General features: G+C 30.3%; 1 protein-coding gene across 3 annotated transcripts; it reads right to left on the bottom strand.

The window, feature by feature from the left end:
* Positions 1–1,322: 1,322 nt before the first annotated feature.
* Positions 1,323–16,340, bottom strand: LOC143244839 (peroxiredoxin-1-like). 3 transcript variants are annotated; one of them, XM_076490235.1, is made up of 6 exons: positions 16,220–16,340; positions 12,190–12,345; positions 10,492–10,608; positions 9,580–9,702; positions 4,285–4,415; positions 1,323–1,676 (listed from the first exon to the last, which is right to left on the bottom strand). In XM_076490235.1, exons 2-6 carry the CDS (start codon positions 12,327–12,329, stop codon positions 1,594–1,596), a joined length of 594 nt encoding a protein of 197 aa, XP_076346350.1. In that variant the 5' UTR covers positions 12,330–12,345; positions 16,220–16,340; the 3' UTR covers positions 1,323–1,593. The 3 variants fall into 3 exon arrangements, with proteins under 3 accessions (XP_076346350.1, XP_076346348.1, XP_076346347.1); XM_076490233.1 differs by having other exon boundaries at positions 16,017–16,224; XM_076490232.1 differs by lacking the exon at positions 16,220–16,340 and adding an exon at positions 15,479–15,711.
* Positions 16,341–17,428: the final 1,088 nt, after the last annotated feature.

Raw genomic sequence — 17,428 nt, 5'->3', positions numbered from 1 at the left:
TTGTTATACTATATACCTAGGAAGCTATAATTGTGATCAACGTTGATTAATCGGGAAACAACAGATACCTGAACAGTAACGTTTATAGATTTAGAACATTACAAACCTTTTAACTTCAGTGAATTAATTTCGTACATTAGATATTTTCGTTGGTGAAAAACCAATATATTCTCAGTGAAACAGTTAATTAGCTTCCCGTCAAGACAAGCGAGCCTGTGTATCAACACGTAATTAATTCGCTCATCGTAAACTCTCATCAAGATATCCAGGAAGTTCCAGACTAGAAAGAAGATTCAATACGGTTTTCAGTTTGTAAAACTCTTGCATATAACTCATTACTAACAGTAAATAGTTGTACTAACTGTAATAATAAATTGTATTATTGTTTGTGTATTAAAATATATTTGTACTAAGAAAGAAAACTATCAATCTTGTTAGCAAACAAATTTGATACATAACTTCTAAATGTATCATTTAATTCAGTTTCACACGATTTAAATCATAATACACAGCATGCAATTATTTAAGCCCTTATGGAAACATAAAAGTAAATTAATAATCAAGTTCATTAATACAAGGGCAAATTACAGAATGTATTAGAAAAATGTTAGAAACAGGGCTGTCCATTGTCATAAGAAATATTCATAATACTTCATAAGCAGTGAAGTAATAGGACCACAATTAAATTAACATTAAAATAACACTACGTTTCGTCTTATGTAGATTTTGTAATATGAAACCAGATATTTTCTTGTCAGAAATGAATCGAATCTTTGCATAGTTTCATTTTTGTCTTTTAAATCTATTTCTTTAAGTATCTTCCCTATAAAAGTGTTTGGTTAAGCCATTGTCAGAATTCAACCTTTATAAAGAATTAATTTCTCTCGGAGAATGGAAGATTAGTTTTATTTTATTTACAAGTTTTCAACGTTAATGTCTAAAAATATTGGACAACTACAAGAGTGTCTAGTACATGTATCCCCACAGCATAGAAAAGGTAAATTTTGATGCAATACTCCAACTGTTTATCACTCAATTGAATATTTACATTCATTGAACAATGCCTACAAAACATTTATTGTAATAGATGGAAAAAATATTATATACATCCACGTTTTATTACATCAACAATAAAGCTGCTACACTGTTGTGGACATACACATCATTGGAAGAGTTTCATCTGTGAAGCAATGTATCAAATAAGTGTTTATATATACATTTGTAAAAATATACTAAAATATCATTTATCATGGAAATTGTCACTAAAATTACATATAATTATTGTAAAAATCTTGTAATAAATGAAAAGACAAGGGCCACAATTAGTTTTGCCAATACCATTTTTTAATCTTGCATTTTCTGAATGAAATTGACATATTGTAAATTGAAAGAACTATAACATCCAAAAAATAAAGGAAATCTAGCTCTGGAATACATAAAATACAAGCTCAAGTCACCAAATTATACATAGAATCCAAATAATATTTTGTCTTTAAATTTCATGTTCCATAAAGTACTCCTTGCTGTTCCTAGCATTTTGGCTGCACAGTGTTATAATGTAGCTTATGCTGTATGCACAGCATTTTATAATAGTTAATGCTTCACAAAGTACTCCTTGCTGCCTTTAGGATCTGGCTTCATGGTGTCATCACCTGGTTTCCATCCTGCTGGACAAACTGTACAGAAAAATAAAACGTTTTTACTCTCACCATATATTTCTTTCACATCCACTGGACCACTGGGAATGCAGTTATATGGACCAACACAATAACTGAATTTTAACATAATGGGAATTAAAAAAACAAAAAAACAACTCCAAAATACACATCTCTTCAAGCTTGTAATGCCTACAGACCTGTCAGTTTTTTTGTTTTTTTTAAATATATATCCTCAAAGTAGAAATATTTAGCTTTCTAAAATGAGTGCAAGCTGTAACAAAAAATGAAAACTATTTATCCTAAACATCCCCAGCCTCATAACAGTTTACAACTGTTCCCATTTAATTGTTTTATTGCTCTTTTGAACCATATAACTGCTGAAAGTACATAACAAATCCATAAATTATCCAGAAAACAGTTCAAGTTATGGTAAAAAGAAATTTGTTCTTCACTTACATTTCCTTGAATAATCTGGTACATTTATAAATTTTTTTATTATTTACATTTATAACAATAATATCCATTGAAAAAACAAAACAAAAAAAACTTAGTACAGGTATATCTGGCTATAGCACCTGAAATGTGGATTCCTTAAAAGAGCACATTATAATACGCAGGTTCTCCCTCAGGAAATATTATAAGTCAGGAATGTGTTGCTGCAAAATTATTTTTCCCTTACTCAAGTTTAGTAATTGGATAAACTATTTTTAAAATAAACATTGATATGTATTAATGTAAAGAAACAAATATTACAAGCAAGACATTTAATTTGAAGACAAATACAAACTGTTTGAAAACTTGTTTTATAAAATTGAAAATTTTAAACCTTAACACCTTCTGCCAACTCTACTTTTTAAAGGAGTCCAATGTTGCTTGCTCAGGAATCCCTTTTGTTTTTAAATAAGTTTCTTTGTAGCAGCTTAATAATTTCTCCACTTTTCTGTTGAATGAGCTGCTCCTTTCCATGTTGGGGTCCATGTCTGAAAGTGCTTTATGAAGTCAAGAAATAAAAAACTTTTATGACAATTTTAAAGTTATGATCTTTGGTTTGTCATCGCCTTCACCAGGATTGTCATCTAATTCATCTGCTGCATTAATTCATCAATAGTCAATTCTTAGAAATGACCAGCCAGCAGTTATTCTGTCTGCTCCCTTCACAAACTTTGAAGCCAGCAGCCTGGGCAAACACAACAATCGCCATTATTAATTATGGCAATGTATTTTAAAGCTTTTAAAATCGATGATGCACATAAGCCCAAATTATTTTATACCCTGTGCAGTATACCAATGACAAAGCAATATTGTCGACTGTTTTTCATATATTGAAGTCCTTCCAATATTTCTTGATGCTTTTTTCTCCTTTGATGGCACATGCCAATTATTCTATTAATTTTTAAGTAACAGGCTATAAAAACAAATATCACACCCTCATGCATAGGTTGGAAAATGGAAATTGTATTTTGTGGCAAAAATACAAATAATATTGAGATTCTTTTATTTAAGTTGGCTACAGAAGCATTGTCCAACACAAGTTGGATGTTGTCATTAAGATTACTTAGTTATATTTTTCCCACAAATAGTGAAGTCTTTACCAAAGCCTTTCTGTTCATTTGTAAGAATATGATAGGGTTTAAACTTGCTGATTTCTCTACGAAACAAGAGTGTATGCTACAAAATTCTATCATGTCTTACCAAAAGCAATACTATAAATTAATTTATAGTAAAGTTGGTATAATATATAGGGGTATTAAAAACATCAAATAATACAGAATGGAGAAGTGGCACATAACACACTGAAGACTGAAAACTTAACATCTGTTTATGAAATGAAAACTTGCTGCATATTAAAGTTGGATACACATTGAAAATAAGACAGCTTATTTCCATTTTTAATGCAACTATAAACTATTGTAATGTGCACACCTTTGCACAGTAGGTTAATATTCATCCATGTCTCTTCTGATACTTTGTTTTACCAATACAGGCAGCTGACGTTCTCATGGAAATCATACAAACACAGAATAAGTGAAAGATTTACCAGAGAACAATGACCTTACTTTTCACAATGGTGATATTATTACTTTTGCTAGGCATAGTTAACATTTTTGAAACTATTTTTGGTTGACATTAGTTTATATCTTGATTACACTATATTCAGTAAAGACGTTCTACTTCTTATGTTATTTGAATATAAAAAACACTTAATGCATCCAAAGAGTTAGTAGTCAAGCCTTATCTACTAACCTTACCCAATATATTGCCATATAATGATATTCCTGTTACTCTCAAATGCACACAACATAATAAAAATACTGTCTCCCAAACAATACAATCATCAAAAATTAAAGCTGAAATCAATTTCAACCAATCAATTTTCAATTGAACAAATGGAAGGCACAGAAGCATGGAAAAAGAAACCCTATAAATGCATTGTCTAATGTTCAAATACCAACAGACTATAGAAACAAAAGTATAAGCATATTGAAGTTTCATATAAAAATATACTAAGCACTTTAAAATTATGTAATATTTTAATGATATTTAAATAATAATAAAAAAATTGCTGAAATGAAAGGACTTTTTTTTTTTTTTAACACATTTTAAAAAATTTAAGGTAAATTCTTACCTTCACCATGCTTATCAGTAAACTGGAAAGCTTGAACAAGCCTCAGAGTTTCATCTACAGATCGTCCAACAGGGAGATCATTAATTGTTATTTGTCGCAAATTTCCTTTATCATCAATGATGAAGAGCCCCCTGAGTCAAGAAAACAAAACCAAAGAAAAACATTAATTGATTATTTACAGTAGGTATATAAATAAAAGAAATAATGATACAAAAAAGTCACACACTACAAGATGTGAATCTTGCAATTCAAAAGCTGGTTTCATTTTTATTCCCTGTTGATAACCACACACACAAAATTTCTAAACTCAATAATTTAAAACATTTCTATGTTAACTTTAGAATAATCAGTTATTGACTTTAAAACTTTAATATGTGCCTTCTAAAATTAATTTTCAACCACAAATATTTTGCTACATACAGCAAAATAGTTATGGTCCAATGTAACATCATTTATCATTGACAAGTTTTTTTGTTTTTTTTTTGTTTTTTTTTTTTTTATTAACAGTGCTTCTGCAGGCCAGGCATCTATTAGCATTTGCAGTTTGAAATAAAAATTCAGACTTGGTGACGCTATTAAGTTTGTCTCCCATAGTACACAATAGTAAACTTAGTCTTTTTAGCAGACATCCACCTTAGAAGATGTGCCTGCAGTGTTACATTGTTGATTTACACTCTTAAGATCAAGCATAGTTGTCATGTTCTTGGCTATTTGTTCCCCTTCTTGTTCTTTGTTTTTAGAGTACATATGAAGGCCTTGACCTAGGTGTTAGTAGGTTAATTCATCACCTTTATCAAAATGCAGGTCACTTACAGTAATGCTGAACAGATTGTACTGGAGGTTCTAGCTGAAACCCAGACTTCAACTGATGAAAGTGCCATCTAGCTATTTCAAAAGCTTGTTCTCCAGTCTTTAATCTGCCTCTCACCTTAAATATCATTGACTAACACAGCAGTACAACTTTTCTCTGAATACATTTCTCTGGAGGAGCTTGTTGCACTTCGTTAGCAGATACGAATGGTTTTGTATCAGATTTCTTATAAATAGTTTCTAATCATGTCATAAGACTATTTGGATCTTCTGGAAGTAACATAGTGCACAGAATTTTTAACACAGTCATCCAGAATGCAAACAATCAATTGCTCTTGTCAAAAGTACCAAACCTTGACTTCTCTTGAGCTTCATCATTTGGAAACTTTAATGTTATGGATCAAATTCCAATAAACTGTCAATCTCAGACATTGTTCCCATGCCCTGAAGTACTACAAAAATGCTTTGCTTTCACACTTGAGTTTTTGGATGATCCTCAGAAGTAATGCTAGACATTTCCTCTTTATCACTCTCCAATGAAACAGTGTAATCAATCTTTCCTTTTTTCTTTCTTTGTGTCTTTAATATGCTATGGGGCTATTTATCACTTGCTTTTTGTGCCATTTTGATCTCTGGGGTGCAGTAGTTACCTGCTTATTTTGTACAATCAGGTTTTGGTAAGAGTGCTGGTCAACAGACAAATGGATCCAAAAGGAATTGAAATATTAGGTTTTGCAAAACCCTGGAAGCCTTACCTGTGGAAACTGTTAAAATGCAAAGGTACATTCAAATAGCAAAATATTGCCAACACCTACTACCAAACACCTAGTATAAATACAAAAGATATATGGGCTACTAAATGCCTCTACAGCTATACCTTAAGCTCCTTATTTTTGAATGTTTAGAAAAAGATTATTTAAGCCACCTCTTATAGCAATATAGTATACATTTTCTCCACACTTTTTACTGCATGTAGTTCAGTATCAATTTACTTTATATATTTACAACAGTGTTGGAGCCTTAAGTTTTGCATTCATAACTAATCAAGAGAAAGACATAACCCACTCTACTAGCAAATTGGTACTTAACCATAGTAAATATTAGCATTCTAAAAAATCTTTAAGTAGTCTAAGTTTAAAATCAAACAAAAATTAGAATAAATATTTTGTAGAATACACAATTATAACCATTATAAAGAAAAAAACCAAAGAATCATTATGGAATGAACAAGAAGGACACTAGAAAGTTTTGTTTATGACAGTATTACTGAGGCCATCATAACTAATTTTAAACCACCAACCACAGCAAAGGCAACACCAACCTTGAGCTACTCTTTACAAGTTGTGAAACTGACTATGTTGACCCAGGACAAAGTGTTAGGATGTTCTGTGATGGATTTGTTTTACCCTGCAACCTACAGATTGCAAGTTGAGCAACCTAAGGTTAAAAAAACTAGAACACTTATCTAGATAAAGTTGTGTTAACGACATCGTTTAGTTTCTCCAATGTTAGCTGATGTGAAGTTGTGCATAAAATGATGATGCACATTAACCTTAAAGATCAGCTGTATAACATTATAAACATTTAACAGGAAGAGATTAAGATTTTGGATTAATCAACACTATTTATATAATTCTCAAATAAACTAAATATATCAGAATTGAAATATATTTTGTAGCAGAAGTTTACTTTTACTTTACTTTAAAGCTTGACACTTAAGAGGGAATAAATAAACCTAATAACACAAGCCTGCAATGGTTCTATTGTCTTGAAATTTTCATATATTCTACAGTAATTCCTGTAAACTAAATCTGAAAATATTCATTTTTCTCCATCATGCACAGATATTTCACAAAACATCATACACATTTCTACGTAAAAAACCATTTTCATGGTCACATTTTATTATGGGTAAATACTGACATCCACTAGCTATAGATTTCTCTAGACCAATCACAACATTAATCTTACTGATCATTCTAAAACCTAAAAAAAACACCACTAGTCATATCTTGATAATTTGTTTGTGCATGCACTATGCTATTTTGTTCTTTTCAATATTATTTATTCACTGCAATGGCAATAAGAGGTTAAGTAAATGACTGACATTATTTTTGTGGTAAAGTTATTGTAAAGGAACAATGGCAAAACATTACAGATTTCATGAAAAAAGTCGTTACATGTATTCTGGAATAATGTTTGGGGACCAAGACAAATCATGGGCTCTGAACAAAGTGTGCACCATTTGAGTTGAGTTGAAACAATGGACTAATGATAAAGTATTTGCTTTTTGGAATTCCAATGGTCTACACACCAGAGAAATAACTGCTATTTTGTATGTAACATGCAGGGCTACAACACTCACAATAAAAGAAATTCTTATCAGAACCTTCAATCTGCTACAATACTTGTTCATGGAATGACCTGATCTACTTGTACCTACTTCAAAGACTCTTGATACAGTTTCATCTTATTCTAAATCTGATGTCAACAGAAATGATAGATTATTTTCAACCTCAAGTGTCTGGAAAGGTTTGATCAAGACATCAGGGAAATAAAGGAGGCATCAGAGAAAGTGAAATATCAGCATAATGGCCAATCATTGCTGGTCATTGAAACAAGATGCTCCAAATGCAATACATAAAAGAGAGTACAACACAGTTTTGAGACCAAAAGACATAGATTCCACAGTTAAAATAAGGATGACTGAGGATGTATATTCACTTAACAATGTTCTTCCCCTTTCTTCAGTTTTGTTGTTAAACATAAAATGTTCATTGTGGTAAACAAAATAATTTGATATAAGTAAGTTTTTCTTTCTTCCAGATTTATAAAAAATCATTACAGATCAAAAAAATGAAAAAAAAAAAAATCAAAATCTGCATAGCTGAATTATGGAAAATTCATCACTAGCCAAAACAACTTTTATGACGTTTAAATTTGCAGGCCTATATAATTGGTTGTGCTGTATAACACTTAAATCTTGATATTGGAGTTATGAAACTTAAAAAGGCTAGAATCATCTATAGAGTAATCAGCTGTCATTAAATTTTACTAGTTTTTTGGATACATATGCATTTGCAGCCCTTTTTTCTTTAAAGAGGATGCTCGGAGCAATGGAACATATTTCCACGTCGTGTTACATAAAAACACTTTGTAATGTGAGCCAGTATGTTTTGTTACACCTGCATTTCGAAACATGTAATGGTTATTTTTTTGCATTTTATTTAAAAACTTTCTTCATAAATAATTTATATTACTATATAACTGCAACCTTTGATTATACATGTAAATAAAAGATGAACAAGTTTCTATTTTCTGATGGTAAAGCTCAAATTTTGGCTAAGATCTTATTAGATACATGAACTTAGTGATAAATACCAGAAATCCAGTTTGAGCTATCTTGAAGTTTAGATTTTAGTGAAAGTATATTTAAGAGAGTTCCAGATTAAAGTTTCCTTAATGACATATAACCAAAAACAGTTTACCAAAGCTACAAGTAAGCTTGCAATCTGATTGAAATAGTGAGTCAGTGAAAATGACTAAAATTAGTTGATAATGAGATGTTAATAAATCATCAGGGAGTTTTGATTCAAGCATTATGACAATAAAACTTGCTGAGAACAAAAAGTACCTCAAAACACATTGCTGAAATTGACTTATTGTATTTAAGACAGGATGTACAAACAAACTACACAAGATACAGCAAGAGTAAGAAAATCAAGTATCACAACTTTTAAATGCATGTTAACATGAGCTTCATTTCTCTCTCTCTCCCTCCATTCACTACGTGTGTTTACACACTACATTTAGTGTCTAGAAGCTTCTGTGTAAATCCACAAGCATGCAAGCTTGATGTTTATCCACATCACAAAAAAAATGTACATTCACAAAACTACTTGGAACCTGTCTGCAGTCTAGTAGGTTTACATTACAGCAAATGCCATAATGCAGACCATGTTTATTTCACCAATTAGAACATACCCTGAATTGGCTGGTGCCAATATTTGTTTTTGCTTCTCCATTACTGACTTCACTGCATTCTCCTTATTGTGAAGACACCCAAATCCACAATGTATTTTTAAAGATATGCAAATTTACTAATCCAATATTTTTAAAAAAATCATGTGAGAAAAACTTCAAAGAATTCTCTACATTTGATAGGTATCAGCAGCCAATATACAGATCAGTTAAAGGCTTAGTGTAGTTATATAACAGATTTATTCACCGAAAATATAGAACTATAAGCAACTAAACGTTGTGTGTGTGTGTGTGTGTGTGTGTGTGTGTGTGTGTGTGTGTGTGTGTGTGTGTGTGTGTGTGTGTAATCCTGTACAATATATAAAAACAAAAGTTCAGAAATAAAATAAAAACCACTATTAAATAAAAAATTCACAAACATCGAATAAATAAAATACTAAATGAGTGTCACATTTAAATAAAATCAAACAGAATAAATATGAAATACTGACAAAAACCAAGTACCTGAATGAAATCCCTTCATCTTCCTTCAGTACTCCATAAGATTTACCAATTTCACTACTCTTATCCGATAAGAGGGGAATTTTCATTTTCCCAAGACCACCTTCCTTTCTTGGAGTGTTGATCCTGGTAGAATTCAAATCAAGTGCCATTCAGTATTCAAAAGTTATTAAAATAAGCATTAAAAACATTACAGCAAGGAAATTATGCTATATATAGCAAGGCTAATATTTCATACATTTTATATTATTGCAGGATAAAAGCATTAAACATTGTTCTGGTTCAGTAATTGTTACAACCATGTTTAAAAACAATAAGCTGGGATATGCATGAACTGAATTAGGTAAAATTTCTATTACACTGCATATACTGATGACCAGAACAGGTTTCAAAGATATCTGGTCTACAAATGTCAAGTTTTAATCACCACTATTTTGAATCTTTGTTTGAAAATCTTTAATTAGTGTTGGGTCACAAAAAAACAATTTATGTATTTAACACACCAATTCAACTTATTAATCCACACTGTTCATAAAACAAATATGCAGTTTTCATATGTAATGTTAACAAAACAAAGTAATGTTGACTTGAAACAAGTAGCATATGAAGGTCTAAATCCTGAAAAGTTGCCAGAGGACAGCTAAAAATAATAAACTTAATTATGCAAAAAAGAGAAAAATATCACTAATCCTGTTTACATTGAGATTTTAGTTTATTGACAGGAACAGTGGTAGTCATGAACCCAACAATATCAACTAAGTTCAAGTTCAGGAACAATTATCTCATCTCCATTTTTAAGACAAAGATCTATACAACTATCTTTATCTTGTATAACTTTTATTTTGCACCTTATGGCAAACTTAGTGAACCTTTACATCCCCCATATACTCTAACAAATTTTTAAAATAAACATACCAAGCCAAATGACTAAAATGGCTGTCAGTTGAACAAGCTACAACTTCACAACCAATCTCCTTAAACTCTTCTACTCTGTCACTAAAGGCAATGATTTCAGTTGGACAAACAAATGTGCTGAATATGGAAAAAAAGAAACATATCAAAACATGGTTCAGATAATAATTTTTAATACTTATTTCATACAAACTAAATGTTTACTAACAGCATTTTAAGAATGTCTTATTACACACTCAAATATACAAAATATAGCTTTTATGGTAGTGTACAATAATTTCAGTAATTAATATTAATTTCCAATCACAGCAAATTATGCACCATACACATCTAACTAGGGAGCAAAATAGGCATGTGTCACCCCATGTTCTATCTGTACTTGTTTTAGCAAAATTTCTAACCTAGCTTCTCTCAGTTTTTCATTACATCCCTTGCAATTTTTTGCAAAAAATTTAACAAAATTCTAGAAGTGTCAAAATTAACTCTTAAACAAAACATTAATATGTGAAGCAAGTGACTATTTTATAGATATTTTACAAATTTCCAAAATTGGCTGAAGAATAGTAATAAAAAACCTTCATTTTAAATACTTTATAATGCTTACTTCTGATACCTCACTTGATAAAAAAAAAGTGATTATTCACTATTTCTTTAGAGTGGGAGTTAACTTTCAGAATTTAATTGAATAAAATAAAATGATAGATGACTGAATTTGAAGATTTGAAATATTTATAAAGATTTAGAATTTATCTTAAATTAGCAAATGGATAAAGCATTTTAACTTAATTTTTTCATTTGTAAACTAAATTGCAATTAAAATAATGAGCATTATTCATCAAGCAGTAACTACAGGTCACTGTTTCAATGGAAAGTATCTACACATTTTCATACACTCAACAGTAATGCATCAGAAGTGCTGCTGCTTTCAAACTTTATTGTACAGATAGTTATATTTCTCATATGTCCTACTGTATTTCACTTAAATTAGATGTATATCACTACCATAGAGTAAGATATACTGATAATGATATATATACTTATAGATTATACTTTTAAACTTATGCCTCATCACTGTGATAATTTTTTTTGTCTTGAAGATTATTTACATTGGTCCAATACATGTTGGAAAAGTTAACATTTTTATGACATGAAATGATTAAACACCTTTAAACAAATGGTGTTTAAAAAGCACAAAATTAGCTAGTTTTAGTTTAATGCACAAAAATTATTAGAAAAACATTAACATTATAAAAATCAGCTGTTTTTTTTTTAACTATACATCATTCAGAAAAAAGATACAATGATAACAATATTTCAAATTTTCTGGTAAAAACCTGTGATACTAATAAAACCTATTAATAATGACAACCATTTAAAGTATGAGTTGAAAACAACTTTGATGAACAATAAAACAATCTTTTTTTTCAATACTCATTAAAGCAATCTTAAAAACACTTAATACAATTTGCAGAAAGTCTCTTCACACTGTTGGTACTTCATATAAAGTATAAAGTCATTCACAACATTGTTTCTTTTTCCACCATTTTTTTTATTATTATTATTTTAATCTCTTAAATTCCATTTCACCAAATACCATACAATTAAGAACAAATTATATAATGCATCATTCTATTGATTTCACAAAGTCTGTTACAGGTTTCAGGTTTTAATATATTTTTTTTAAATACTATGAATACTTACAAGTCTAGTGGGTAGAAAAATAGTACCAAGTACTTTCCTTTATAATCTTCCAATTTTATTTCTTTAAATTCTCCATCAACTACTGCAGTGCCACTAAAGTCAGGAGCTGGTTTGGTCAGTTGTAGCTTGCAGGCAGACATGATAAATTCAATTTTTCTGAAACATAAATTACTCATTTTTATGTTATGATTCTTGTGACATGACTAATTCTATTTTATACAATGTACAGAAACATGTGTCAAAGTCCAGGGTTTACAAGAAGCATTTGATTTCTACCAATGATTTAAAAAACATTGAATAATGAAGTTATCCTACTTGTGACTACTTTACAGCCAATTTTTAATGTGAACAAACAACTTCAGTTTCGAATACATTGTTTCTCATAATGAAATTCTGATAAAAATTACATTAAGAGATAGCACTAGCAAAATGAATTTTATTTTATAATGCTGAAGTGTAAAAATCCATTTTTCTTCATATTTCAGATTCTAAAATCTGACCAAAACCACACAAGTTGTATATACACCCTAAACATTAACCAACAAAGATGCAAATTGCTCAGCAGAGTCATATGTACAGCTATATATTAGAAATAACCTAATGTAGCCATAACTTTTGTAGTTCAGACCAATAATGGTTTGTCATATTGCTAAGTGGTTCATAAAATTCACACTAAAGTAATGTTAGCAAGATATCATCCAGTCATTCTGATAGGATTAGGGCACATAGTATACAACCGAAATATAGATCTAAATGGAGAAAGTACATATTACGACCATATAACAGTGAACTAAGATTCCTCGAAATAAGAAAGGAATCAACTGTCAATAACAGCATAATTCATGCCATCATTAGTACTATAGCATTCCAAATGTTGATTCCCCTCCAGATAACAATGAAATTGGCAAAAGTGATCCAAATTACACTCCTAGTGTACACTTGGGTGAATCACTATACATACTCAAGCACTTAAGACTGAATATTAGGCTAAAAATAAAGTTTTGAAAAATGTGTTATGCACCATAAACAGACTCATTAGAACTGAATGTTGTACCATTTGAAGCAAAAACCTCTTTCTCATTACGTATGATAGTCACCTGGACAAAAAGTCTGTTTATAATGTTTATATGCTATACATGTACAAAAAAAATCCACCAACTGTAAGATTTACAGAATAAACTGATTACAATATATGGAACTAAAAAAGAATATGAAGTAGATAAAAATCCAATCTTATAGACCCTTATACCTATGTAATTTTTTTTTTGCATCTCAAAGCCACTCTTAAAACAATTTGTTTTAGTATAATAAGCCAAAAATATTAACTGAAATTGAACTGAAAAAACTTTACAATGAAATTTTTTTCTATTTGTATTTTATAAACACTTCCATGGTTAGTTTTAAGTTTACAAGCTATACTACAGTATTTTAATGCTTAAACTTACACTTACCTGAATGTGCATAAATGTTTTAACTTACTTCCCCCCAAAATGGTAGTACCTTATTTTTCAATTAATTTTTCCTTCTTTATGTTAGAGAGCAGTCACCTTTCCACAACTCTCTGCAGGCAGTGAAGGATGATACAGATGTGGGACATTGTGGGCTTCAGCACCCACATAACACTCTCCTAATTTCTATATCTGTTGCTACTCCTTTATTTTATTTATTTATGTAAAACTGGTGAATGGAAGTTATGACTGACAGATGGTGTATCCCTACCACAATCGGGGTCCTACTTCCATAGTCACTTCTGAAATCTAAGATACATTTTCTATCCCACATTACAGCTTGTACCCTGGGATCTTTTTAATTAGTGCAGCATTTTTTGTTTATTATTTTCTAATTTATTTTTGTTTCAGCTTGGTTTTGTTATAACAAATAAAAATATATATTTAAAGTTTACTGCTTGACAATCCTGCCAAGTACTTCCAATAAAGAATTATATTCCTATCATGATATTTAGAAAATGCATAGATACAAATATTTTAATATTTATTACAGTTAAAATAATGTTTATTTTACAATTCCAACTACACTGAAATATTGCATTTTGTTGTTGGAGTTAACAAATTTCATTATGTATTTAATTTACTTAAGCTTGTATAGTACATTCCATGTTATGTAATCTACTAATGCTTAGAGGACATATACAATCTCATGCACTAGTTGCACAGAAACTAGTTCAAGTTAAAAGTGAGGCATGACCACATGTCCAAATGTAGAAATTCTCCCATTCTATTAGACTAATCCTAAGCTAATTAATGTACAAAATTTCCTTTTTCTAAGCATCGCATACATAAAACTTATCTATTAACATATGATATATTTATAAGAAACTGTTTATATTCTTTTTTGCAGCATTATTATTTCTTTCACCTTCTCTTTGTATTACATCTGAAAACTCAATAAATCATGCTAGTTTTTACTAAACATGTCACTCTAAAAAATGAGAAAGCACTACTACTATATCAAGAGAATACTGTCTTATCATGAAAGTGTTTTTATATAATCAGTTACAGTACTATAGCAATTGGCCAAGCAAAATGTTAAGTAATGATTTTTCTTCCAAAAAATATAACTCACTCTCAGCAAAATACAATGAATAAACTGGAAACAAACACTAGTCTTACATGTTAGGTGCGAGTTACATTAATATTTTCCTTATGTCATCCATTATATTTTATTCTCTAGATTTACAATGTTCCCCAGAATTACAAGTAACTAAAGTATATCATATAGCAAATTGTAAATGGGTAATTTACAATTTGCTAAACCCTAAGTCACTTTATTAACTGCAGCTGGTTTTGGATCCCAAACAATGTATCACTAGAACAAAAAATTACAGAAATAAAAAAATTAAGTTTTGATGTGCATTCCTATTTTTAAATACAGAGTTTTGCAAAATTTTTGCATTACCTTAACAAAGCACAAGATATATACTTTGTGAAAAATTATAACTATGAGAATTGAATCCAGTAATCAAATGAAGTCAACCACCAAAATTTCTCTAATTTTCATAAATATCCAAGTTTTTGAACAAGGTTTCAATTGAGGGCAACTGCTCAAAGATCTTCACATAAATTGAATCATGTTTCTTTGTTTTGTGTTCAGGCAATTTGTTTTCGTATTTTCCAATCATTTTTAAAAACATTTTAGTCTCTTGTATTTTTTTTAAATAGAACCATTTATTTGTAATGAGACGCCAATTTTATGCAACTGACGAATTTTTTGCAATAATGTGTAATTTCCTATCTTGAAAAATACAAGCTATAATTACCAAATTACCTACCTAATTAGATTCACAATTTTCCTGAGATAATTAAGTTCTCGCTTTAAAACAAACAAACCAAAAATTGCAAGCAAACAAACGTTCAAGGAGTCTTCAAAAAAATAAATAAAAAGGTAGACTATATAAAAAATATTTGGACAAGACACTGTTCTTTGTTTCCAAAACCTGGAAAAACATACGTATGCCGTTGGTCTTAGCCCAGTAGTAATGTCTTGCATTAGTCCATTACTCAATATTTATTGTACAAAAAGGAACTTAAATGTTTTCTTAAACAACTTAATCGAATCCTCAAATTATATAACTTTTAGTATGGTCAAACATAAAGCTCATAAGCTAACTACACAGATCAGAAATAAAGTGCGTTGTAAATTAATAAAGCCAATTCTATACCAAAATTTGACTAGAAATTAGAATTAGTACCAGTTAAAAGAGATTTCATCTTTCATGTACACTCAATATGGTACTAACAAATAGTAACAATATCAAAACGTAAAATTACTGATCAGATTAACATAAGAATTTTTAACTAACCACTTACATTTTACAATACAGCCGGTGGTAGGCACTTTACTCGATTATTATAATTTGTACTTATGAATTATAACTTATAACAATACTAGTCGTACGAGTTAATTATAGGAAACACTACCGTAAAATGTATGTATTTAATACCACAGAACACACAAAGTAACGAATTTCAAATTTATATTCACCCTTAAAACACTACTACCTTATACTTACCCCACAAATATTACGTAAGACCATTCACACACTATCGAGATGTCTTATATCAAGAAGTACAACGGCTATGATATTACGCATCAACAATAAGTCCCAAGCAACTTATAAATAGTACGTAAAAATAATTTATTAATGACAATAAAGCAGGATGTAACTAATTACGTGTTCTTAGAGCAATATAATATTTCTTAAGACGTGATCGATAATTTTCGTTTAAACTAAGCCCGGCATGACCAGGTGTGTTAAGGCGTTCGACTCGTAATCTTAGGGTCGCGGGTTCGAATCTCCGTCGCACCAAATATGCTCGCCCTTTCAGCCTTGGGGCGTTATAATGCATGATCAATCTCATTATTCGTTGATAAAATAGTAGCCCAAGAGTTGGCGGTGGATGGTGATAACTATCTTCCTTCTCTTCAGTCTTACACTGCTAAATTAAGGACGGCTCGCGCAGATAGCCCTCGTGTAGCTTTGCGCAAAATTAAAAAACAATTCGTTTAAACTCTTCGAACAATCTACTACTAGAAAAAAAATTATATTTGCATACCTTTGTACATAATACTAAATTCTTTGCCGCAATTAAATGTAACAAAACAAAATAATGTACACTCAATGGGGATGGCAAGGGCTGAAAAAAAAAAACTGAAAATAAGCACAGTAAAATAAAACTTACAGCTCTTTACACAAAGCATTTGGCTACTGCAGGTATAAAACAGACTGTGACAGGTAATATAAATACTGCCAAATCAATTGGAATAATTCAGAATATTTCAAGTAGACGAAACTTTAAAAACTGGTTGATGGAAATGAATGCATGCATTACTAGGCAGTGCAAAAACATCAGAATGAAATGAAACAGAACCCTATCTTAACAAATCGTGACTATACACAAATAACAGGTATTTATTCATTTGTTGTTCACGCTTACTTAGATGTTCAACTATATATAATGAAAGGCCTCCAATTTCTCAAAAGCTGTTACCGTTATCTGAATGCGACTGGATCTGCAATTGCCAAGAATAAGGACTATAAGCAAAACATTCTTTATTCTGCCTTTAGAATTTCAACATAGCCCACAAGGGTTAGGGCAATTCCTGTAGTTGAGATGCTATCATTAGATCAAAGCACACATTCTATTCAACATTGATTAACTTCTTTTTCTCGAGATTTTTTTAATGCCTGCAAGCTTTCCTTCAGTACTCAAAAGATAGA

The sequence above is a fragment of the Tachypleus tridentatus genome, chromosome 2 (assembly GCF_004210375.1).
Source record: "Tachypleus tridentatus isolate NWPU-2018 chromosome 2, ASM421037v1, whole genome shotgun sequence".
In the NCBI taxonomy this organism is placed as follows: Eukaryota; Metazoa; Arthropoda; class Merostomata; order Xiphosura; family Limulidae; genus Tachypleus; species Tachypleus tridentatus.
Note: the sequence above shows the minus strand (reverse complement) of the source record. Positions and strands in the feature narration are given on the sequence as shown.